Source organism: Salvelinus fontinalis, chromosome 26 (genome assembly GCF_029448725.1).
Source record: "Salvelinus fontinalis isolate EN_2023a chromosome 26, ASM2944872v1, whole genome shotgun sequence".
Taxonomy (NCBI): domain Eukaryota; kingdom Metazoa; phylum Chordata; class Actinopteri; order Salmoniformes; family Salmonidae; genus Salvelinus; species Salvelinus fontinalis.
This window is the reverse complement of record NC_074690.1, coordinates 37776268-37802760: the sequence shown is the minus strand read 5'-3', so window position 1 is coordinate 37802760 and position 26493 is coordinate 37776268. Positions and strand designations below refer to the sequence as shown.

Here is a 26493-nt window from a genome sequence, read left to right as displayed (position 1 = left end):
TTACCCGGTAGACCTGCAGTTTGTACCAAACACAACGGTAAGAGAGTGGCAGTGGTGTCATTTAAGACTTGAGAGATTGCATACCAAAATGGATTTCCCAATTCCAAACACATTCTATTGGCTTCGAACCTTCCCTTTCTCTGCGTTTAGGCCTGTGTGCACAGGGACTAGATCTCATCTCAATCCACTGCCCTCAGAAAACCCCATTTTAAAAAAACAACTGGTGTGCTCATATAAGCCTATAAATGAATAGTTGTCTATTTTCAAATCCCCGGACACCGTTTAGAGGTTGAATTAGAGTGACCTATGCCCAGGCAGTTAAGAGGGAGAATCACAACAATGAGTCAGACTGAGACAAAAACTGCTAGTATCCAACAAAATGGCCCCTGAGAAAAGAGAAAAGGAGAAGAGGAGGATGAGTGAGGGGTGACAGAGGGAGGGAGAGACAGAGAGAGAGAGAGAGAAAGGGAAACAGAAAGAGAGAGGGATAGGGAGAGGGAGAGAGAGAGAGAGATATGGAGAGAGAGGGGAGATAGAGTTTGCTATGGCCCTGGGAGACTGACTGTGAATAAGCAGTGATAAGAGACAGGCAGTCTCCAGTCTTTACCCAGACTGACTGCAGGAGTGTTAACGACCCAGCTTCCCTTGCACGTCCCTGGCTAACCCTCCACCACCCTCACCTCACCCCACCTCTCCACTCTCTACCACTGCCCATGGGCCTGTCGCTGTCTGTCTCCGACAGATACACACACACTCCCCCCCCCCCCCCCCCCCCCCTCTGTCATCTGTCACATCACACAGTGCTGAACCTCATTCTTTTAGGAAGGCGCCACCACTTTTTTCCCTTTTAATACAAATGACTGTATTCCTTCACACCTTCCTTCACAGCACCTTTTTCTCATCCCACTGATTGTTAACAGGGATAGCTGCAAGCCAAGGTCAACAATGTTTGTGTGTTTGTGCCCGGGCGCACGTGTGCCTCTGTATGTGTGTGCGCCTGTGTATGTGTGTGCGCCTGTGTCTGTGTGCTCGCCTGTGTATGTATTCCAGTGTGCCTGTGTGTGTGTGTCCCCGTGTGGCTGTGTATGTGTCCCTGTGAAGCTGTGTGTGTGGCTCTAAGTCTAAGATCAATGGTAGAAAGATTCTTCCCACATCGAGGTCAGGGCAGACTCAGTGGTAGCAGAGATTGTTCAAGTCGGAAATATTTTCCTCAAGGGCAAAAAGATCATATTTTTCCACAAAACCCCTCCTTTTTCTTTATTTCTTCCCTACAGACAAACTGGCCATCGACAGTGAGTGATTCAGTACACACAAACCTCAACACACACACACGTATCACATACACGGGCTCTTTTTTGTTGTTGTGCAAATCGTGGCGGGAGCTTAGCACCATTTTTAGGCTTTGTTAATTTTTCTATTAGTGTGGTATCTTCTATGTATCTTCTATGTTTTCCATTAGTTGCGTGTGAATTCTCTGAAAGGCAAAATCCCTTGTAACCTTCTCAAGTCTTCTTCTCAGCTACACCCACCTACCTAGCGCCCACCTATCATTCTTATCTTCCCTCTGTCACGACGACAACCGTATGTTCCCTGAGCCAATATGGAAGAGCCCTAGAGAAGACGGACGTAAAAATGTCCATCTCTTCTATTTCTTTCCAGAATATCTTTTTGGGGAAGGAGGGAGACAACGTTCCATATTGGAAAAATAATTGTAGGTTTTGTTTGGTGTCCTCAGTGCAATGGAGTCGGAATCCGAGGGGAGATAGGAGAGGGATGTGAGAGGAGAGGGGAGGTGATTGGAGAGGGATGTGAGAGGAGGTGTGTATTTGTTTACAAGTCGTTTTCCCTCTCATTTCTCCAGTGACTGAGCACACGGTGAATTGATCACTTCTATCTCCCTCTGCCGGATGCTGCTTAGACATTCTCTCTATGTTATTGCTCTCTCTCTCTCTCTCTCTTACTCTGTCTTTTTTTCTCTCAAACAAACCTCTATTTTTCAGCCTGCCTGTCTTCCTTTGGGTGTGTTTTTCCGCTTCATTTGTGTCTCTCTCTCTTTTCTCTCACTATCTCTTCCATCTGCTTTTGCTCTGGCTGTCTCGCTAATTTCACTCTCTTTTTCCTCTCTGCTTCCATCCATCCACCCCCCCCCCCCACCCACCCACCCAAGGGGCCAGGGTTCTGGTCTTGAAGCACGGTTTCGACTGCACCTACCATCTTGCTTCGGTACTACAGTTTAACTGACGCCCGGACCAGAAATACTATTTCCTTTGACAGCCACATAGAGAAGTCAGATTTGAAAATTTCAAATAAGACACTTTAGTCATGACCTTAGTCCACAAAACATCCATTGAATAATTCAAATAATTGTCGCTGAGGCCGATTTTTGTCTATCACCGAAGATTTTAACATTTTACATTCATCCAATGTCTGCCATGTTTTTTGGATGATGTGACGACGTCGTCGCTGCTCACGCTGCTCCCTGTGCACACTGAGTGCTAGTGCGCATGTGATGTTGGGTCATGTAAACCAGATGCAACCCGGATATAGACGGTCCATGAATCGGCGTGTGCTAACGTGAGTAGATTACGTTGAAAACAATGGTCGGACACCTTGGACACAGTATCCAGTCCTTTTATACCTCAGTGCCCTCACCCCTTTCCCTCACCTCTCTGTTTCCCCTTCCCTCTCCCCCTCTTACTGTCTCTTCCCCCTCCCTCCCTCCCCTCTCTCTCTTATCAAAGTAACACATCCCAGGCCTGGAAATCCTTTACAACCCTACCTCCAGCCAAGGCTTTTTAACACATCTCACAAACCCTGGGGGGGCTGTCACAGTGACACACACATCCGCAGGCACTCACACACACACACACTGGATGACCATCAGAGGCGCCTCAGAGTCTCTCATATCTCAGATCTAAGTGACAGGCTATATTAAAGAGCAGGGTATATTTTTAACACTCACACACCGTGTATTCGCCTCTTTGAAAGGCTAATTTAGCTTCAAATAGCATATTTCAGGCGTGTCTCTGAGACAGACTAGAGGTCTTTGGTGTTGCTGCTATTGATGTCAGTCAACATCAACATCACACGTGAGAGAGGCCCAGTCACAGGTGAGTAAGAACACAGGAGACATACACACATACACACACATGTTCCACGCAACAAACACAGTGTCAGCTCTCATCCCCAACCACACGTCTTCATTAGTAGATAACCCAGAGTGACAGTCAGCTCTGGGGGGAATCATCCAGAATCAGACAGCATCAAGGCAAATGTGAGCTGATTCAACAAGCACACACACACAGATATGGCCGTCTGGCTCACAGAGAAAACACTAGATATCCAGCATAGCAGGCTCACCTGTTTCCTCTCTCTCCTCCTTCTCATCATCTGTTCCATTATTCCACCCTCCCTCGTTCCCTCCAACCCTCTCTTTCGGGTAACACCAAACACGTTCCCTCGCTTACTCCCACATCTATCTTCCCTCTCACCTTGTTCAGTGTGATCACAGCCTCTTGGTTCGCTCCGCTGATGTTGAAGGTGTTCCCAGTCTCTCCCTCCAGGATGGTATATTCCAGCTTGGCATTGTCGCCCAGGTCAGCATCTGTTGCCGAGATACGGCCCACCTCCGCCCCCGGAACAGCCAGCTCGGACACGGAGAACGACCACATACCTGGAGAGAGGAAGAGAAAAAGAGAGATTTAGATAAGGGATATGGTGAAAAACAGGGAGGAGGGGGAGTGAGTGAGAAAAAGGAGGATAGAGAGAGGGAAGAGGCCATGGCAGGGGAGAGAGACATATCACAGGTTACATAACACGCCTTTCTTCTTGCCTATGTTGTTTGTGTTTGGTGAGACGAGATAGAGAGGCCTCGTAAATGTCAATGTCTGTGTTTGTCTCCTGCTGTTATTTCTTATCTGCTAACAAGTTTGATTATTAAAGGTCCAATGCAGCGTTTTTTTATCTCAATATCAAATAATTTCTAGGTAACAATTAAGTACCTTACTGTAATTGTTTTCAATTAAAATGGTCAAAAAGAAACAACAATAGTCTCTTAGCAAAGAGCAATTACTCAAGCAAGAATTTAGCTAGGAGTGTATGGTCTGAGTGGGGAGGGGACATCTGAAAACTAGCTGTTATTGGTAGAGAGGTTTGGAATGCTCTTTTTTATTGGTCTATTAACTAATTTACCACCTGGTTATGTCACCAGGCAGGCCAAAACTCCCATTCCTCCAAAACAGGCAGAAATTTCAGCAGGACTTTTCAAACAGCTCTTACACTAAAAATGCATTATCATCATTTTCACTATTTCATAGTATTATTCCAACTTCATAGTGTGGAAATATATACATAAAACACAGGCAGATCCCGTTTTGGATTGCACTGGGCCTTTAATCGAGGACAGCTAATAGGCCTTTGGTTCTTCTCCACTCAGATATGTTTAAACATGCAGGGAACTTTACCTTTTAGTGCTCCTCACATTAAATCACCAGAGTAAAAGGCCCTTTTGCTGGAGCTGTAGTTTATATTACAGACAGATACCCTGCTCCCGTGACTCAATCTTTCTGGGAGAGAGCACAGAGCAATACAGTGGCTAGCTAGTCAGTCACAGGTCTGCGTCGCTGACGCACACTCCATTTTCTTACACTTCACAGTCGCTTGGCAAACTGGTGTATACCACACACGGACCATCAACTCAAGTGACAAGATCCAGGGAGGTGGGGAGAAAGACATCTATATTTTGGCCATTCATACACAAAACTGACGTGCCCATTCAGCAGAGCAGCTATCTACACCTTGCTATTGCTCGGGAAAATCTGATAAACACTGGGGCTCAGACAGAATAACATTGTAAGAAGTGTTTTGTGACAGTAACAATGATAACCAGCACTTCAGCCAGACAACATCGGGACTACATCAAATAAACAAGGAGTAAGATAGTCTATATCCGCCTACATCAGAGCAAGACCAAATGTTAGATAAGGATGTTATCCTTCACAACAAAACACAGGACAAATTTTCAATTGTAATGTATTAATCCAATCGATGAATGATGAATGATGAATGATTACGGTAGAAGATAATGTTTGCCATCACTTTAAACATTGGACTAACACCAGAATTGTGTCCTATGTTTCCTCGAACATAAGGAGAATGTAGCGTTAGCCACCACAATTGACCTCAATGAAGCGCATTCATGTCCACAGCTATAAGTCATCAAGCTCATTTCTACAGTACAAACCTCCAAGTGCTGGGCCCTTGAGAGTAAACTGCTCGCTGGTCATTCACCTGCTCTTTGATCCTCAGGCCCAACGACCACCTTCTCCTAGCAGTTATCTGCTTATGACACCTGATTTAGGATCCAAGTACTATCACTGACATGTTTGAGTAGGGGCCAGGAGTTTTTCCTGACCACATGAACTCATGTTTTCCTCATCAGGGCATGTGGTCAGGAACAACTCCGGTCCCTAGGGGCCCTCGTGTGTGTGGGTGTGGTGTCCCGAGGGATTGGCCGGGCACGATGTCAGCAAAAATAATATTGTATGCTCCGTAGGCTATGAATAATAAAGACATATTCTTTGTATTCTAATAATGAGTTAAAGAAAGAACAAACCGTGTATATTACAGGATATAAAATGTATATTTCCGTCTCCTAAGGCAGCGAAACACGAAACTCAGCATGCTTACGCCCACAGAGACTCCAGGGCCTGGGCCTGCCTACTGAAGGGGAAACTGTGCCAATGAATCAACATTACATATCAGTTTATTTGCCATGACGACGAATCAACCATCTGGGACACTGGGCACCAGAAGGCAAAGACTCAGACCATCCCACAAAACATTCATATTACTAATGACACCCAAAATTAGCAAAGTTCTATTCAAGTGAGCCAAAATAAAAACTATCAGCCTACCCACACAGATGCAGAGAAACTCTCTCTCTCTCTCTCTCTCTCTCTCTCTCTCTCTCTCTCTCTCTCTCTCTCTCTCTCTCTCTCTCTCTCTCTCTCTCTCTCTCTCTCTCTCTCTCTCTCTCTCTCTCTCTCATTAACATACACAACAAACACTCACTGTAACAGTTGTCTATATGTCAATGTACTGCTTGAAGGCAATCATAAATCTCAGAGCTATGTTACACAAGAGCTGTGATGCAGGCGCGTGCACCACACACACACACAAACACACAGAGAGAGACACAGCTGTAGGAGTGAATGGGGGGAGGCGTGATGGCGATGGTAAAGTAGTCATTATCAGCTTTCCTCTCACCATGTAGTCAAGCGGGCAACTGAAATCATTCATCATGTCCACTGGAGATCGATGGAGTAGGCGAGAGGGAAAGAGAGAGGGAGCGACAGCTCCAAATAATATGAGGACAGGATGCCAAGGCAACAATAATCACACATCACTTGAAACTCCTGGCTCTGGCCTTCCTAGAGAGCTGTGGTGAAGCACCATGGGTGGACACAGGCTCAATACTTTGTGTCTCTCTGATACAGTGCTCCCCACCAGGCCTTGGTAATTGCGCTCAGGAGAGAATCAAACCGCTGTGCTCTGCTCAAACCCCTCTGCTGTGTTCTGCTCAAACCCCTCCATTGTGCTCTGCTCAAACCCCTCCATTGTGCTCTGCTCAAACCCCTCCATTGTGCTCTGCTCAAACCCCTCCATTGTGTTCTGCTTAAACCCCTCCATTGTGTTCTGCTCAAACCCCTCCATTGTGCTCTGCTCAAACCCCTCCATTGTGCTCTGCTCAAACCCCTCCATTGTGCTCTGCTCAAACCCCTCCATTGTGCTCTGCTCAAACCCCTCCATTATTTATTTATTTATTTATTTTACCGTTATTTTACCAGGTAAGTTGACTGAGAACACGTTCTCACTTGCAGCAACGACCTGGGGAATAGTTACAGGGGAGAGGAGGGGGATGAATGAGCCAATTGTAAACTGGGGATTATTAGGTGACCATGATGGTTTGAGGGTCAGATTGGGAATTTAGCCAGGACACCGGGGTTAACACCCCTACTCTTACGATAAGTGCCATGGGATCTTTAATGACCTCAGAGAGTCAGGACACCCGTTTAACGTCCCATCCGAAAGACGGCACCCTACACAGGGCAGTGTCCCCAATCACTGCCCTGGGGCATTGGGATATTTTTTAGACCAGAGGAAAGAGTGCCTCCTACTGGCCCTCCAACACCACTTCCAGCAGCATCTGGTCTCCCATCCAGGGCCTGACCAGGACCAACCCTGCTTAGCTTCAGAAGCAAGCCAGTAGTGGTATGCAGGGTGGTATGCTGCTGACATTATGCTCTGCTCAAACCCCTCCATTGTGTTCTGCTCAAACCCCTCCATTGTGTTCTGCTCAAACCCCTCCATTGTGTTCTGCTCAAACCCCTCCATTGTGCTCTGCTCAAACCCCTCCATTGTGCTCTGCTCAAACCCCTCCATTGTGCTCTGCTCAAACCCCTCCATTGTGCTCTGCTCAAACCCCTCCATTGTGTTCTGCTCAAACCCCTCCATTGTGCTCTGCTCAAACCCCTCCACTGTGTTCTGCTCAAATGCACTTCAAAGAGAAACACATTCAACTCGCCATCTTCCCCCTCACCTCACTGGAGATAACAGAAGATACTTTCCCCCCCAGACGACTAAACTGCTTTTTAGTGTTCAACGGTTAAATTACGAACAGCGTGATTGGTCAGGGCACCTGGGCCAAGCGTGCTGATTGGTTCAAACAGGCCACATTGACGGGAGATTAGTGTAAAGGGGAAGTGAAGTGACAGCCAGTGGGAGTTAATTAGGGGTGGCTGTAGTTTAAACAGGTTTATCTGTGACATCACACTGAAACAGGAGGACAAGGAGATGAGGATTGAGGGAGGAGGAGGTATGGGAGTGAAAGAAGGATAAAAAGAGAAGAGGTGACTAGTCCTAGTAAAAGAGATTCTGAAAGGGGGACATAGGTTATGAATTCCATGAAATGAAACAAAAAGGAAAATGAAAAGAGAGAAGAGGACAGGGATAGTGAGTTTCAGACTCACTGCACGGTAGGCTACAGTAATAACGCTAGGAGAGGAGAGGGCCGAGAGATGGGGGGCTAGGACCCGTCTTATTTGGGTAGGAGGCCTTCTGTTTCTCCGAAGTGGTGGGAGTAAGGAGAGTCATTAAAAAAGTGTCTAGCTGGCTAAAGTGCACGCACTGGTTGAAAATAGCCTGAATACAATCTGCATCCGTTTAGTAAGAGTCCATCACACAAGCACTTCTAGTGGATGAGGCTTAAGGGAAGAGAACAGCAAGGGAGGGAGAGAAGGCGGGAGAGTGGGAGAAATGTAGGCAAATTAGTAGCCTAATACAGAGAGATATATTGGGGGAGAGTGAGAGAGATAGAGAGAGAAACGGCGAGAGAGAGGGAGGGAGAGAGGCTTGGCTATCTGACTGGCAGACTAACTGGACATCCCAGCACCACTCTAATACTGCAGGACCAGGCAACAAAGGGTTAACATAGCGTGCCTACAGGATGAATGAGTCCTCCACTACATTACTGCCACACTTAGAGAGACAGGATATATATTACGTACTGTATTTACCTCATAAATGGATGGGCCTCGACGTTAACGCTGTAATGAGTAGGAGGAAGTGAACAGTCCCTAGGGACACAGAGGACACTGACTGACTGATGGGTATTACTGAGAGAACACTATAAATGGACAGAATCGGTATGACTAGTACACACGACTGGCCATAGAAAGGGACGCAGAAAGGGAAAAGAGAGGACGAGAGCGGGAGAGTGGAAGTGGAAATGCATGAGGGAGAGAGGGTGACACAGGTTGAACGCAAATAAAGAAAAAGTGAGAGAGGGAGTTGGTATGGGGAGTCAGAGAGAGGGAGGTAGTGAGCAAGAGAAAGAGAGAGAAAAATGGAGAGATAGAGAGTCTGAGAGTAATGTTTCCAGCAGTGATTTTACTGTCTATTGAAGCAGAAAGCGCTGAACTTTAGATGAAATATTAATAAAGAGGAAAGAAATGGGGAGAAAAATAAAATGATAAAAAAGGAGGACAATATTAATCACCTCTATTTTAATTAGGACTTCTTCAGAGGATGAGGAACTTATTTAGCAATACCAATTATTAGAATTATTGCTAATTACTTCATTGTTTTGTTATCGTCACTATCACTATTACTTTTGTAATTGCAACTGAGCAACGATGCCCAACTAAATTGGTCAAACTTAGTTAAAAATCAAACACCCAACTATTTCTATTCTGGTTAGAGACAGTTTGCGCTGTTCTGTGAAGGGAGTAGTAAACAGCATTGTACGAAATGTTCAGTTTCTTGGCAATATCTCGCAGGGAATAGCCTTCATTTCTCAGAACAAGAATAGACTGATGAGTTTCAGAAGTGTTTCTTGCTTTTTGAGCTTGTAATCGAACCCACAAATGCTGATGCTCCAGATACTCAACTAGCTTAAAGAAGGCCCATTTTATTGCTTTTTTAATCAGAACAACCGTTTTCAGCTGTGCTAACATAATTGCAAAAGGGTTTTCTAATGATCAATTAGCCTTTTAAAATGCTAAACTTGGATTAGCTAACACAACTTGCCATTGGAACACAGGAGTGATGTTTGCTGATAATGGGCCTCGGTACGCCTATGTAGATATTCCATTAAAAATCTGCCGTTTTCAGCTACAAAAGTCATTTACAACATTAACAATGTCTACACTGTATTTCTGATCAATTTGATGTTATTTGAATGGACAAAAAAACTGTGCTTTTCTTTGAAAAACAAGGATATTTCTGTGACCCCACACTTCTGAACGGTAGTGTATATATATTTTTTTATTGAACCTTTATTTAACTATGCAAGTCAGTTAAGAACAAATTCTTATTTACAATGACGGCCTACCCCGGACGACGTAGGGCCAATTGTGCTCCGCCTTATGGGACTCCCAATCACGGAAGGATGTGATTCAGCCTTGATTCGTACTAGGGAGTGTAGTGACGTCTCTTGCAGTGAGATGCATTGCCTTAGACCACTGTGCCACTCGGGAGCCATAAAAAAAATAACTACGGAATGAAATGTTGCCTATTCACATGTCATATGTTGCCTGACAACAATATTTTATATGAATTAATACATGCTATTAATGCTATGTGTTAATTTGCTATGTGTTAATTTTGGCATGTTTACCTGCCTACATACCATAGATCGCAAGCCCATAATAAGTCAATAGGGCTAACTGGCTAGCTACTAGTACTGTTAGCTAGCCAGATAGCCACGAAGAATTGTTAGCTAGCTACCCACGAAGAATGGACATTATATTGCATAAAACAAGTATTAGGTCATTTCTGCCTATTTAACTAGCTGTCAAGCTAGATTATTACAATTCACGTATCTAGCTGATAATTATGAAGTAAAACGTTTGCTTTGTGTATATCTTGGTTCGTTTCTATTGTTGCCATTGTCCTGGCTGGAAGAAGGTTCAGTGAATGGGGAGGTGAAGCGTGAGGTAATACAGTAATACAACAAATGTATTGTTTTATGCGTTCTCCACACTCTCGTCCTCGCAAGAACGTACTCAAGAGAACGTGGACGGAGAATGCAGTCGGAGCATGAGAGTGCGGAGCACGGTAGTATGCATATTGAGAAACACCTGAGTGTACAAAACATTAACAGAATGACCAGGTGAATCCAGGTGAAAGGTATGATCCCTTATTGATGTCAATTGTTAAATCCACTTCAATCAGTGTAGATGAAGGGGAGAAGACAGGTTAAAGAAGGATTTTTAAGCTTTGAGACAATTGAGACATGGATTGTGTATGTGTGCCATTCAGAAGATGAATGGGCAAGACAAAAGATTGAAGTGCATTTGAACGGGTTATGGTAGTAGGTGCCAGGCGCACCAGTTTGTGTCAAGAAATGCAACGTTGCTTGGTTTTTCACACAACAGTTTCCCATGTGTATCAAGAATGGTCCACCACCCAAAGGACATCCAGCCAACTTGACACAACTGTGGGAAGCATTGGAGTCAACACGGGCCAGCATCACTGTGGAATGCTTTCAACACCTTGTAGAGTCCATTCCCCAACAAATTGAGGCTGTTCTGAGGGCAAAGGGGGGGTGCAACTCAATATTAGGAAGGTGTTCTTAATGTTTTGTACACTCAGTGTAGTTGTGTTCAGTAGAGTGCAGACTAGATTATGAAGGGCAGAGAGAGGGCGATCTCATATTCTGATGAGCTCTGTGAGTTCTTCAAGGCCTTGGAGGAAGAGTCAAAGGTCAAATACACTCTTGCCTCTGTGGGGTTTCCCTCACATTTTCCTGCCATGACCCAGGTCTTCTCTCCTCTCTACTGGCTTCTTCTTGGCATTAGAGGCAGTGTTCATCATAGCCTGTCCAGATGTATGTGCTTTAGTCAACTGACGAGGGTCAGAGTTGGCACATACAGATCTGGCATGGCCATAGTGTTCCAGGCCTCCTCTCCTCTCCTGCGTAGCAACTGAGGTCAACTCCCCTGCCCACGTATCCAATCCTATCAGTCTAATGGCTGTGTTAATTCACCAATAACTACTTCACATCATCACTCGTCTTTGAGCCACTGAAACAGCTGGACGGGAGCCCTGCAAACAGAAGGCATTGAGAGCCACAGCAGAACAGCCTTCATTTGCCGATTAATTTGCTAGCTTCATATTTGACTGTATAATCTACTGTATACACTTTGAAGTGGTGAGCATTTGTTTAACAACGCAAGCATTCGGGGGGGGTGTTGATGTGGATTCATGCACCACGTATTACCAGCATAAATGTGGAAGCAGGGTTCCAGCCAAGCTCATACATAAGAGATGAGAGCAGGGCAGACAGGCGATTTCACCTCTACTACCGTTGTCGCTGGCAGAAGGTTTTCTTTGACATCCCTGGCACATTTCCACGTCTTCCTATTTGAGCAGCAGGCCCCAGGGAAGTGCTCGGTTGGACATGGACCCCAGGGAACGTCTTTGGTTGGACATGGTCAGGCAGCCACTCAAACCCCCCTGCTGAAACCCCACAGAGGCAAGAGTGGCAAATGCAAAAGTTCCGCCAACTACACACGTCCCCTTGGGGTGTTCCATTTTTCGAGTTAGGTTCTATTTTAACCCTACCTCCTCCTCTACCACCACCACCACCACCCACTCCTCTCTAAATCTACCCCCTGCCAGTGACAGTGCCCACGTGAGCCAGCCAGCAGCATCCCCACACGAGCCGTGGATGGGTAAACCCCGGAAGGCTCGTGTACCTCTCACAGTCCAGCAGCTACATTCATATGTGCAGACAGAGAGAGACAGAGACAGAGACAGAGACAGAGACAGAGACAGACAGACAGACAGACAGACAGACAGACAGACAGACAGACAGACAGACAGACAGACATGAGAGAGAGAGAGAGAGAGAGAGAGAGAGAGAGAGCCCAGCCGCGAACGTTCCCATTAGCATGGAAATCACTTCCCTCTCCTTTTCCGCTCTGCCTTCCGTCCACTGATGGCTCGGCACAAAAATAATGGCTTTAACTCCTTGTATTCTGCGTGAGGGCACACTGCCACGTTAGATGACAAGGAAGGCAACAACAACAAAAACGGATGCCATTTCCCTTCAGCTCGTGCTCTCGAAGACGGATAGACACGGAGGCGCTTCTTGATGGATTTCATTTCAACACTGGTGACGAGACAACGATGATGGCCCAAGGTTGTTCCTAGAACAAATGGCTGCTGCTGGCTTTAATGATGTTTCAAACTCTCCCCTCTTCCGATTAATTCGTATTTTCAAGAAGTCCTGAACGTCTCAGAATGTACTCGTGGGCTTCCATAGCCACAGTGGCATGTATGCCTATTCTACCTTGTGTTGTAGCGATTACATTGTGAGATTAATATCTCCCCACAGGCTCTTTGCTGCATGGGGTCTGTGGAGGAAAAAGCTCATCTAGGAGACTGCTGTTAGCGTATTCCTCTAAGGGACTGGAGCTGGATTGCTGTTGCTCTAACCAGTACCCAGTCTGAGTGTTCACCGCCCAGGCCTATAATCACAACAAACAGCCTGTACCCAGGAGGCAGTGGCGCTTGCGACCTTACCGACCCCATGTCTCCCTCCCTCACAACCCTGTGGGCATAACTACGAAGGAAGGGTAGTGCAGGCAGGCATTGCCCAAGAGGAGCATATCCAGGCAGCACCATACCACACCACAAACTGTGGCAATGCCATCCCGGGCCTAATTGTTCGTTGTGATACGATGGAGCGATTTCAGGAACGTTTTCATGGCCCACTGTTAACTATAGCACCCAGAGGGCTTCTCTATCAGAGGGGAGCCATATGTGTATACTCTGTGTGTGTGTGTGTGTGTGTGTGTGTGTGTGTGTGTGTGTGTGTGTGTGTGTGTGTGTGTGTGTGTGTGTGTGTGTGTGTGTGTGTGTGTGTGTGTGTGTGTGTGTGTGTGTGTGTGTGTGTGTGTGTGTGTGTACGTGCATGCTTATTTGCATTCTCTCAGCCGACCCAATCAACTGTATCAGTCCATAAATCATCCTCCCAGGACATACAGTACAGCAGGCAGCCACGTCTCCACGGTCACATGACAAGGCCCATCCACACTTCAAAGCCCCAGAGCCCTGCAGCCTAGCCTGAACCAGAGATAGGACTAGCGACGTTTCAATGCACTGTTTCCACAAGCAGAATGAGATGAAATGATTACGGCTCACATGATTGCAGCTGTCCTTATGGCTGGGACGATTATTCCCTCCCTCCTTCTCTCCTCTTCCCATCCTTCCCCCCCATCCCTCCTTCACGCTCAGTGAACTTGCACTCCGGACTCATTTTCATGCATTCAAACGAGCATCTCATGTCTTTATCATGTCATGCACAGGGAAAACAGTGATAACTAAAGTCTCAGTGTGGGAGGCGCCCACTGGGAAAACGTACAGAGAAGCGGAAAGTGGGTGGTCACATTGGAAAGACGCAGAGAGAGAGAGAGAGAGATGGTAAGCAGTCGGACACATTGGGAAAATGAAGGGTAGAGATGGGCGTTGTGTGATGCAGAAGAATATGGGACGAGGGTAGTCACGTAGAAAAGGATGAACGTCTCCTCAGATCAGTATGGCTTCCTAAACACACATGAATCAGCTTCTTTAGCTCAGATTACATATTCGATGCCATACGACATGGCCTGCTCAAGTGTATGATGAGGCGGTCGAATCACAAATGCCTTTTCAATGTCATATTGAGCTAAACATTAGATGCAATGTTGCATTGAGCATATAGTTGCTACTTGCTATTGTATATCACTGATGGGATGGAAATGTTTCCAATGGTTACCACTACCAGTCTAGTCAATAATGGAGTTGCTATATGTGATGTTTACTGATGTGGATACATTTTGTCTGTGCTTACTGACTGTGCTTACTGATTAAATGACCGTTCCCTGAACATGGTGTTTGAAACAGCAACACTCAAAACTCAAGAGTGGCTCCCAACACAGTACTAGTGTTATACACTCAATCTCTATGGTCAGACATTTTACAGTACTGTACGAACAAGCCACAAGCGTTACTGAAACCATTCTGGAGCATTCTGTGGCCCTCATCAAGCTTGGGTACTAAATTTAATTTACGGTGTAATAGGAGAATAACTGTTGGTTAATAAATGCAGTTTTATGGTCTGACTGGAGTGTACTGTGAAGGATTTTAAGGACAGAGGGGAGACATCCCGCATGGACACTTCTGTTTAACAATCAGAGAGAGTGATTGGCTCTCCGTGGTGCTCTAAAACAGGCACAGATGGGGAGTGTGAAAGGACAGTGTGAAGGGGGTGACTGGGGACAGTGGGAGTGTATGGGAGAGCGACAAAGGGAGAGATAGTGGGGTGATTAATGGAGAGAGAGAGAGAGAGAGAGAGAGAGAGAGAGAGAGAGAGAGAGAGAGAGAGAGAGAGAGAGATGGAAAGGGAAGGATTGGGTAGAGGCAGTGAAAGGGAGCGAGAGAAGAAAAGAGCGAGACAGAAAGCAGGAGGTGGGGTTGGCCCTGAAGTGAGATGACAAAGCTTGTCACCTTTCGCTTCCCTGTCTCCTCTCAGCTTGACAAACTGCCAAACATCCGTGTGTGATGCAGCGTGTTAAAGGAAACAACAGATTCAATACATGTAGATATTCTTCCTTAATGATTTCCACAATAAAAATATTCTAGCCAGTGAATCATATTTTAGATAAAGGGTGTGTGCACATGCATGTGGCTGTGTGTCAAGAGGAGAAAGAGGGGAGAACAAGACTGAGCAAGACCGATGTTATACCTGTGAGAAATTATATTGATTGGACATGATTTCCAAAGGCACACACCTGTCTAAATGAGGTCCCACAATTTACAGTGCATGTCAGAGCAAAAACCAAGCCTTGAGGTCGAAGGAAATGTCTGTAGCGCTCCGAGACAGGATTATGTCAAGGCACAGATCTGGGGAAGGGTACCTTAAAAATGTATGCAGGATGGAATATCCCCAAGAAGGGCCTTGGTCAGGGAGGTGACCAAGAAACAGATGGTCACAATGACAGAGCTCCAGAGTTCCTCTGTGGAGATGGGAGAACCTTACAGAAGGACAACCATCTCTGCAGCACTCCACCAATCAGGCCTTTATGGTAGAGTGGCCAGACAGAAGCCACTCCTCTGTAAAAGGCACATGACAGCCCGCTTGGAGTTTGCCAAAAGGCACCTAAAAGACTCTCAGACCATGAGAAACAAGATTGTCTGGTCTGATGAAACCAAGATTGAACTCTTCGGCCTGAATGCCAAGCGTCACGTCTGGAGGAAACCTGGCACCATCCAAACAGTGAAGCATGGTTGTGGCAGCATCATTTCTGTGGGTATGTTTTTTTAAGCGGCAGGGACTGGGAGACTAGTCAGGATCGAGGGAAAGATGAACAGAACAAAGTAGAGAGAGATCCTCAATGAAAACCTGCCCCAGAGTGCTAAGGACCTCAGACTGGGGCGAAGGTTCACCGTCCAACAGGACAACGACCCAAAGCACACAACCAGGACAAAGCAGGAGTGGCTTCAGGACAGAACTCAGACTTGAACCCGATTGCAAAGGCTAGTTTTTTCAAACATAAATTTTCATCCTGCAGCACTAATTCCAAAAAGTTTTGGGACACTGTAAAGTCCATGGAGAATTAGAGCACCTCCTCTCAGCTGCCCACTGCTAGGAAACACTGTCACCACCGATAAATCCACAATAATCAAGAATTTCAATAAGCATTTCTCTACGGCTGGCCACGCTTTCCACCTGGATACCCCAAACCCCGGCCAACAGCTCTGCACCCCTGCAGCAACTGGCCCAAGCCCCCCCCCCCCCCCGCTTCTCCTTCACCCAAATCCAGATAGCTGATATCCTGAAAGAGCTGCAGAATCTGGATCCCTACAAATCAGCTGGGCTAGACTATCTGGACCCTCTCTTCCTAAAATTATCCGCTGCCATTGTTGCAACCCCTGTTACTAGTCTGTTCAACCTCTCTTTCGTATCGTCTGAGATTCCTAAAGATTGGAAAGTGGCTGTGGTCATCCCCCTCTTCAAAGGGGGAGACACTCTAGACCCAAACTGTTACAGACCTATATCCATCCTGCCCTGCCTTTCTAAAGTCTTCGAAAGCCAAGTGAACAAACAGATCACCAACCATCTCGAATCCTACCGTACCTTCTCCGCGATGCAATCCGGTTTCAGAGCTGGTCACAGGTGCACCTCAGCCACGCTCAAGGTCCTAAACAATATCATAACCACTATCGATAAAAAACAGTACTGTGCAGCCGTCTTCATCGACCTGGCCAAGGCTTTCGACTCTGTTAATCACCGTATTCTTATCAACAGACTCAACAGCCTTGGTTTCTCTAATGACTGCCTCGCCTGGCTCACTAACTACTTCTCAGATAGAGTTCAGTGTGTCAAATCAGAGGGCCTGTTGTCCGGACCTCTGGCAGTCTCTATGGGGGTGCCACAGGGTTAAATTCTCGGGCCGACTCTTTTCTCTGTATATATCAATGATGTCGCTCTTGCTGCGGGTGATTCTTTGATCCACCTCTACGCAGACGACACCTTTCTGTATACATCTGGCCCTTCTTTGGACACTGTGTTAACACACCTCCAAACAAGCTTCAATGCCATACAACACTCCTTCCGTGGCCTCCAACTGCTCTTAAACGCTAGTAAAACTAAATACATGCTCTTCAACCGATCGCTGCCCGCACCCGCCTGCCCGCCTAGCATCACTAGACGGTTGGACGGCTGGACGGTTCTGACTTAGACTAGGTGGACAACTATAAATATCTAGGTGTCTGGCTAGACTGTAAAATCTCCTTCCAGACTCATATTAAGCATCTCCAATCCAAAAGTAAATCTAGAATTGGCTTCCTATTTCGCAACAAAGCCTCCTTCACTCATGCTGCCAAACATACCCTCGCAAAACTGACTATCCTGCCGATCCTTGACTTTGGGGATGTCATTTACAAAATAGCCTCCAACACTACTCAGCAAATTGGATGCAGTCTATCACAGTGCCATCTGTTTTGTCACCAAAGCTCCATATACTTCCCACCACTGCAACTTGTATGCTCTCGTTGGCTGGTCCTCGCTACATATTCGTCACCAAACCCACTGGCTCCAGGTCATCTATAAGTCCTTGCTAGGTAAAGCTCCGCCTTATCTCAGCTCACTGGTCACCATAGCAACACTCACCCGTAGCACGCGCTCCAGCAGGTATATTTCACTGGTCATCCCCAAAGCCAACACGTCCTTTGGCCTCCTTTCCTTCCAGTTCTCTGCTGCCAATGACTGGAACGAATTGCAAAAATCACTGAAATTGGAGACTTATATCTCCCTCACTAACTTTAAGCATCAGCTGTCAGAGCAGCTTACCAATCGCTGCAGCTGTACACAGCACATCTGTAAATAGTCCATCCAACCAACTACCTACCTCATCCCCATATTTGTTTTTGTTTTTCTGCTGTTTTGCACACCAGTATCTCTACTTGCACATCCTCATCTGCACATATATCACTCCAGTGTTAATTGCTGAATTGTAATTACTCCGCCACTATGGCCTATTTATTACCTTACCGCCTTACTTCATTTTCACACACTGTATGCAGATGTTCTATTGTGTTATTGACTGTACATTTGTTTATCCCATGTGTAACAGAGCTTGACAGAGCTTGAGAGTATCTGCAAAGAGGAATGGGAGAAACTCCCCAAATACAGGTGTGCCAAGCTTGTAGCGCCATACCCAAGAAGACTTGAGGCTGTAATCGGTGCCAAAGATGCTTTAACAAAGTACTGAGTAAAGGGTCTGAATACTTATGTAAATATGATATTTCAGTTCTTGATTTATTTTTTATTTTTTATGCTATACTGTGTGTAGATTGATGAGGGGGAAACAATTTAATAAATGTTAGAATAAGGCTGTAACGTAACAAAATGAGGAAAAAGTTAAGGGGTCTGAATACTTTCCGAATGCACTGTATAAACGCCACATGTAAAGTGTTGGTGGCATGTTTCATGATCTGAAATAAATATCCCAGTCATGTTCCATACGCACACAAAGCTTATTTCTCTCAACTTTTACCCACACATGTGTTTACATCTCTGTTAGTAAGCATAATCCATCCACCTGACAGGTGTGGCATTTTAGGAAGCTGATTAAACAGAATGATCATTACACAGGTGCACCTTGTACTGTGGACAATAAAAGGCCACTGTAAAATGTGCAGTTTTGTCACCACAACACAATGCCACAGATGTCTCATGTTTGGAGGGAGCGTGCAATTGGATTGCTGACTGCAGGAATGTCCACCAGAGCTGTTGCCAGAGAATGTAATGTTAATTTCTTTACCATAAGACGCCTCCAACATCGTTTTAGAGAATTTGGCACTACGTCCAACCAGCCTCACAACCGAAGACCACGTGTATGGCGTCATGTGGGCGAGCAGTTTGATGATATCAACGTTGGGAAACAGAGTGCCCCATAGTGGTGGTGGGGTTATGGTATGGGCAGGCATAAACTGCGGACAACGAACACAATTGCATTTTATCGATGTCATTTTGAATGCACAGAGATACCGTGACGAGATCCTGAGGTCCATTGTCGTGCCATTCATCCATCACCATCACCTCATGTTTCAACATGATGATGCACGGCCACATGTCGCAAGGATCTGTACACAATCCCTGGAAGCTGAAAATGTCCCAGTTCTTCCATGGCCTGAGTACTCACCAGACATGTCAGCCATTGAGCATGTTTGGGATGCTCTGGATCGACGTGTACAACAGCGTGTTCAAGTTCCCGGCAAAATCCAGCAACTTCGCAAAGCCATTGAAGAGGAGTGGAACAACATTCCACAGGCCATAATCAACAGCCTGATCAACGCTATGCGAAGGAGATGTGTCGCACTGCATGAGGCAAATGGTGGTCACACTACATACAGAATGATTTTCTGACTCCCTGCTTAAATAAAGGTTAACACACACACACACACACACACACAGGGTTAAGCTGTTATGCATTGCCAGTCTCACTCCCCTGTGACTTCATCACTTCACCCACTCATGCTTCTATGTTATTTCTCCTCCTCTTTTTCTCTCACTCATTTCTTCAGAGGACAACTACCGTGATTACCATCCCACCTCCCTCCGCTCCATTCTTTCACTCCCTTTTTCATAGATTTCACACTGTGGGTATTTCTCTCCTTCTGGCAGTCTTTGTGTGTCCTGTTCCAATCTTTTTTTCACCTCCTCCCTCTTTCTGTTCTGCCTGTTCCCTCATTCCTTTTAATAATCCAGTCCCACACGCTGGTCTTTATCTCTTTCTTTCCCTTGGGAGGCCTCTCTTTTTCTCTTTCTCCCCCTCTGTGGGTCTATTCTCCTTATCGAGAATTAAAGAGAATTTCGAGATTCGAGCGGTATCGATTCTCGAGAGACATTACAATGTAAACTTTCCTATTTCTCATGACTGGAATGCTACCTGCGGAGGTCACGCACGACTCTTGCCCGATAGTTGCCCCGAAGTAAGCAGGGCAATATAAACAGAATTGTTTCCTTGAGCCCAAAATTCATACAGTAAAAATACTAATAGCAGAGCAATATTTTTAAACAGCTGGACATTTTCATGATATTTGAAACTTGTTTTATTGAGTTTTCACCTGAAATTGCAGAAACAGTTTACAGTTATATTCTGAAATTATCACGGTAGTTTTAAGAAAGGAAAGGTCAACAGCATTCCCCCTATTTTCACATATATTGATGTTGGGGTGGTGCTGGAATTTATGAATATGAAGTAGAAAAATGGTGAATGTTTGTCAATGACAATATTCTCTATTTCTTTGTCTTTCTGTACTCCCCTTTCTTCTCTCTCCTTCTTCCTTTCACATTCTGTTACGGCTCTCGTCGAAAGGAGTGGACCAAAGCGCAGCGTGGACAGTGACATGATTTTTATTTTCAAAAAAACACTCAAACAAAATAACCAAAGTGAAAACGAAAACGCACAGTTCTGTCAGGTACAGACACGAAACAAGATCCCACAACCTAATGGTGGGAAAAAGGGCTGCCTAAGTATGATCCCCAATCAGAGACAATGATAGACAGCTGCCTCTGATTGGGAACCACACTCGGCCAAAAACAAAAAAGAAAACATAGAATGTCCACCCAAATCACACCCTGACCTAACCAAATAGAGAAATAAATAGGCTCTCTAAGGTCAGGGCGTGACACATTCTCCCTTTCTCTCTTTCTCACTCTGTCTCTATTTCTCTCTCTTTCACCATCCCACCATCTCTCTAACTCTTCCCCAGTCTCATTTTCTCAGTAACTGGCACCCTTTAGGGGAAATAAATTAGCAATATTTATGATGAAATCCCTCTCTGTATCGCTGTCTCTCATCTCGTTGTCACATAAAAAAGACACTGATCTTATCAGGCCTACCTATGTAGTCATCCGTCAGACAATCTACCTATCCATCCATCACCTTGGCACAGGCTGTGTCTCCACTCCCCTTGGCAGCCAAGGCTTTTAAAAGTGCATAAAACTCCAGAGTGGACACGGAGCACCTGAGGTTGCATGTGTAACACCTTAATAGCCAACTGCCACTGAGCTATGAATCAATGTTCCATCCTGGCTAAGAAGAAAGCCACGTATGGCTCCTAGAACATTGTAGAGGTGGACGTCACAAGGTGGATCTCCACATGTTGCTGGGCTCACAAGCTCTACAGGTAATCAGGTTCCAGCGTTTAGACATACACTGACAGCTTTCAAAGCTGTCATTCGGTACAGCACTGCTTGGCTCCTTGAAGAAAGTCATGAATGGTGGGATTGGAGGCAAAACCCAGGATGCTTTCAAAAGTCTTGTGACGTTAGAGAAGCATTTAGTGTTGCGACCCGCAAACCATCCCTTTACAACTTGTTAGGGACTATAATAATATTCACAAACACCTGGTTCAATCCCTCTTATTTAACCCTCCGTTGCTAGTAAACGCCATGTGAAATTCAGTAAGCAGCACTGAATTTGGGAGAAAGGAGCTTGATTGTGGTTATCTTTTAATTCCTGGTATGTAATTGAGCAGAGCGGCTGGGAGGCAGGCTTTGATTGCAGTCTAACCCCCTCCTGTCACACACTGCAGCACAGGGCCACTAAAAGCCCTGGACAGGCTGGAGGAATAAGGCTGGTTAAAAGGCAGCATTTCTCCCTGGGTTCCCCTTTTCTCCCCCTCCCAGAACCCTGTCCACAGCCACAATCTTACTGGGGTCACCAGAACTGCCCCCAGGTTGGAAAAATTGTCTTTCTAGCTCAGAGCGATCGATGCGTGAAGTATACCTGTTAAAGTGTGTGTGGGAGGGACAGGTGTGTGTGTTTGTGTGCATGTGCGCACGTGTGTGCGAGTGTGTGTGCATGCACCGGAGTAAGTGAGCATGTGTGCATGTGATATGTGTGTGTGTGTCACTTACTCTGTGTGAAGCGAGGGGGGTTGTCGTTGACATCACTCAGCCTCACGGTGACAGTGGTGGTCCCTGAGAGACCTCCCAGATGTCCCCCCATGTCCTTGGCCTGCAGAACAACCAGGTACCGGTCCTGGGTTTCCCTGTCCATATCAGGCACCGCTGTGCGCAGTATACCTGGGAAAAACACACACACCAAAGACAAAAAGAGTTCAAGATCAATCATTTCCACTATGCAGAATGACCTGATTCTGCTTCACACGATTGGTTGAACAGCGGCTGCCTCTAGCTGTGCACCGCTCACCAACGCCGCCGAACCAGGAGCCAAGGCAGCTAAATCACCTTGAAATATGGATACTCTTTTAAAGCTAGTGAAAATATGAGCCTTTGCTGAGGTACTGTATACGGTATGTAGGGAATTAACAAGACACCATCTGAGCAAATGTGATGTGGCTCTGGGGTGTGTGAGTTACCGAAATCACGGGCTATGAACGGACAGAGAGATAGGCCTATATTTTCATCTTATCATTTTTCTCCAACGCCAAATCAGTGTGTCTTGTTTGCAACGAAACTGTCCCTGTTTGCAAATGATAAGATCTGAGACGTCATTAGGAATCTGAGCATGGTACATTTTGAGTAGGCCTACCGACGCAGAAACATGTCAGCTAACTGCTGGCTACTCTTCTTAAGTGGCTGAACCCAACGAGGAGGTCACAAGGGTTTTCCTAAAAGCTGTCTGGGTTTAAACATCTTCTATTGTACAGAAAGTGAATAGCTTAATCAATCAGACAGACAGAATTAGACTACTTCCCAATCAAACTCTTTCATTTTTTCTCTTTGGTTATAGAGGTTGTAGCTCAGCCTCTGAATGTCAAATAAACTAAAGAATCGCAGACCATTTCTAAATGTTTTCTTCAAAATCTTAAGCTGACAAGGGGTAGGCTTGTGCCTTTTGCCATTTTATTTAATAAAAAGGGAGGCAGGCCTATGGCAGGGATCATCCCTCCAAAATAATTGAGCGGATAGTCAGGGGGCCGGAACATAATTACAAATCATTTGTAGACTGGAAATTGATCACAAGAAACCCAAACATGTATAATATTTGACAAAATAATAATAACTTCAAACCTTGCTTACATTTGTACACAATCACATATTGTCACGCTCGTCATAATGATTGGACCAAGGCGCAGCGTGCGTAGAATTCCACATATTTAATAAATATGAAACTCACCAAGAAAAAACGAAACGTGACGTTCTGGGCTGCTCACAGGAAGCTACACAAAAACAAGATCCCACAAACAACAGGTGGGAAAAGGCTGCCTAAATATGATCCCCAATCAGAGACAACGATAGACAGCTGCCTCTGATTGGGAACCATACCAGGCCAACATAGAAAACTAGAACTAGAATGCCCACCCTAATCACACCCTGGCCTAACCAAATACAGAAATAAAAAGGCTCTCTAAGGTCAGGGCGTGACAGTACCCCCCCAAAGGTGCGGACTCCGGCCGCAAAACCTGACTCTATAGGGGAGGGTCCGGGTGGGCATCAATCGGGACGTAGACCCCGCTCCGCTCGCTGATCCCTCCGCTTCCGTGGAACCGGACTGTGGATCGTTGCCGGAGGCTCCGGACCGTGGATCGTCATAGGAGGCTCCGGACAGTGGATCGTCGCAGGAGGCTCCGGACTGGGAACCCCCGCTGGAGGCTCCGGACTGGGAACCCCCGCTGGAGGCCCGGACTGGGAACCCCCACTGGAGGCTCCGGACTGCCGACCCCCGCTGGAGGCTCCGGACTGGGAACCCCCGCTGGAGGCTCCGGACTGGGAACCCCCGCTGGAGGCTCCGGACCGGGAACCCCCGCTGGAGGCTCCGAACTGCCGACCCCCGCTGGAGGCTCCGGACTGCGGACCGTCGCTGGAGGCTCCGGACTGCGGACCGTCGCTGGAGGCTCCGAACTGCCGACCCCCGCTGGAGGCTCCGGACTGCGGACCGTCGCTGGAGGCTCCGGACTGCGGACCGTCGCTGAAGGGCTTACCAGGCTGGGGAGACATACTGGAGGCCTGGTACGTGGAACCGGAACAGGTCTCACCGGACTGGGGAGATGCACTGGAAGCCTGGTGCGTGGAGCAGGCACCGGATACACTGGGCCGTGGAGGCGCTCTGGAGGTCTCGAGCGTAGAGCTGGCACAACCCGTCCTTGCTGGATGACCACTTCCGCCCAGCAAATGAGGGGCGCTGGCACAGAGCGCACCGGCTTGTGAATGCTCACTGGAGACACCTTGCACATCACCGCATAACACGGTGCCTGACCTGTCACACGCTCCCCACGGTAAGCACGGGGAGTTGGCTCAGGTCTAAACCCTGACACCACCAATCACCCCGTGTACCCCCCCCCCCAAAAAAAATGTTTTGGGGCTGCCTCTCAGGCTCCCGTTGTTGTCGTGACTCCTGGTCTCGTCGCCGTTCCTCTAATTCCTCGTATCTTCGCCGTTCCGCTCTTGCTGCTTCTATCTCCTCCCTTGGACGGCGATACTCTCCAGCCTGCGCCCAGGGTCCTTTTCCGTCCAGGATCTCCTCCCATGTCCACTCCTCCTTTTTACCACGATGCTTGGCCCTTTGGTGGTGGGTAGTTCTGTAACGCCTGTCGTCGGAAGGAGTTGACCAAAGCGCAGAGTGGAAAGTGTTCATGATTTTATTTATCAAAGAAACACTTGAACAAAGTAACAAAACGAAAGCGAACAGTTCTGTCAGGTAACAGAGACTAAACAGACAATAACTACCCACAAAACACAGGTGGGAAAAAGGCTACCTAAGTATGATTCCCAATCAGAGACAACGATAGACAGCTGCCTCTGATTGGGAACCACACTCGACCAAAAACCAAGAAATAGGAAACATAGAATGCCCACCCTAATCACACCCTGACCTAACCAAATAGAGAAATAAAACGGCTCTCTAAGGTCAGGGCGTGACAGCCAGTGACAAGTCAAGGGATGTGAATACTTTCTGAAGGCACTGTATCTCTCTATTACGCGTGGGAATACTTTGGAACAGATTTCCTAAATTAAAATCACGCGGAGCTGATTTGCTGGTGTTTGTACAGTATTTTATGTTCAACAATAAAAAATAATAATATGTATGCTCAGAAAAGTTGGGGGGCCCCCAAATAAAATTATTTTAAAAATGTGCGGCCCACTAGTTGGGGAACCCTGGCCTATGGCATTCCCTCTCAATTTGAGTTTTGTTTTTAACTTAAAAACCCTTCACTGACACGTAGGTAGGCTATTTAAAGAGTGCATGGTGAAGGAATTGACCGACAAATCTATGGATATAGCAGCCTAAAGGCTAATTTTGTCTGTCAAACAGGTAGGTCTACCGATTTTTTCTTAAATAGGAAGAAATAGGCTCCAACGCAAGGTTCTCTTGTTGTTAGTAAAGTCTAATTAAAATGAAGACTGTTGAAATGAATTATGCCTACTAGAATTTGCTTACTTTTAGCACCGTGAGCCGTTCATTTTCAATTGATTGTGCTGTGGCTGCTGCTTCAAGTTTCAGCACCACGATGTAAGTTACTCAAATCTGGCTTATTGTGAGGACAATAACTCTGATAAATACATCAAGAAACATGTTGTTTTCACTAAAACCAATTACAGTAACATGTTATCAAAGTTGACCTCCGGTCCTCCTCATCTTCCTGCTCTCCTTCTAAAACTCAGGCTATAGACTTGCCCGCGCGCAAGAATAGGCCTAATCAAAAAATCATTTCCGGAAGAAGCCTTTGACTCTCCTCCTGAACTGCCTCCACAGGCCTACACATCACAGCCATTAGTTAGGCAGTACACACATTTTGATCAGCAAGAGCAGAATGGTGCTCAGGGTTCCATTGCAGTGTGTAATGCAGACTAGTTTTATTTACACCATCCCAGCAGCTATCTTAGAAATATTGGGGGGGGGGGGGTATTCAGACCCCATGGAAAGTATTCAGACCCCTTCCCTTTTTCCACATTTTGTTATGTTACAGCCTTATTCTAAAATGGATAAAATAAAATGTCCTCATCAATCTACACACAATACCCCATAAAGACAAAGTGAAAACAGGTTTTTAGAATTGTTTGCAAATGTTTAAAAAAATTAAAAACATAAATAACTTATTTACATAAGTATTCAGACCCTTTGCTATGAAACTTTAAATTGAGCTCAGGTGCGTCCTGTTTCCATTTATCATCCTTGAGATGTTTCAACAACTTGATTGGAGTCCACCTGTGGGAAATGAAATTGATTGGACATGATTTGAAAAGGCACACACCTGTCTAAATAAGGTCCCACAGTTGACAGTGCATGTCAGAGCAAAAACCAAGCCATGAGGTCGAAGGAATTGTCCGTAGAGCTACGATACAGGATTGTGTCGAGGCACAGATCTGGGGAAGGGTACCAAAAAATGTCTGCAACATTGAAGGTCCCCAAGAACATAGTGGCCTCCATCATTCTTAAATGGAAGAGGTTTGGAACCACCAATACTCTC

General features: G+C 46.1%; 1 protein-coding gene across 8 annotated transcripts in view; it reads right to left on the bottom strand.

The window, feature by feature from the left end:
- LOC129824266 (desmocollin-1) overlaps positions 1–26493 on the bottom strand; it is a 137196-nt gene that overhangs the window by 32422 nt on the left and 78281 nt on the right. For all 8 annotated transcript variants that reach the window (XM_055883780.1, XM_055883784.1, XM_055883779.1 and 5 more), the window contains 2 exons: positions 21977–22144; positions 3492–3673 (listed from right to left, as the gene is read on the bottom strand). In XM_055883780.1, coding sequence (XP_055739755.1) covers positions 3492–3673; positions 21977–22144 — 350 coding nt within the window. The remainder of the gene's footprint in view (positions 1–3491; positions 3674–21976; positions 22145–26493) is intronic.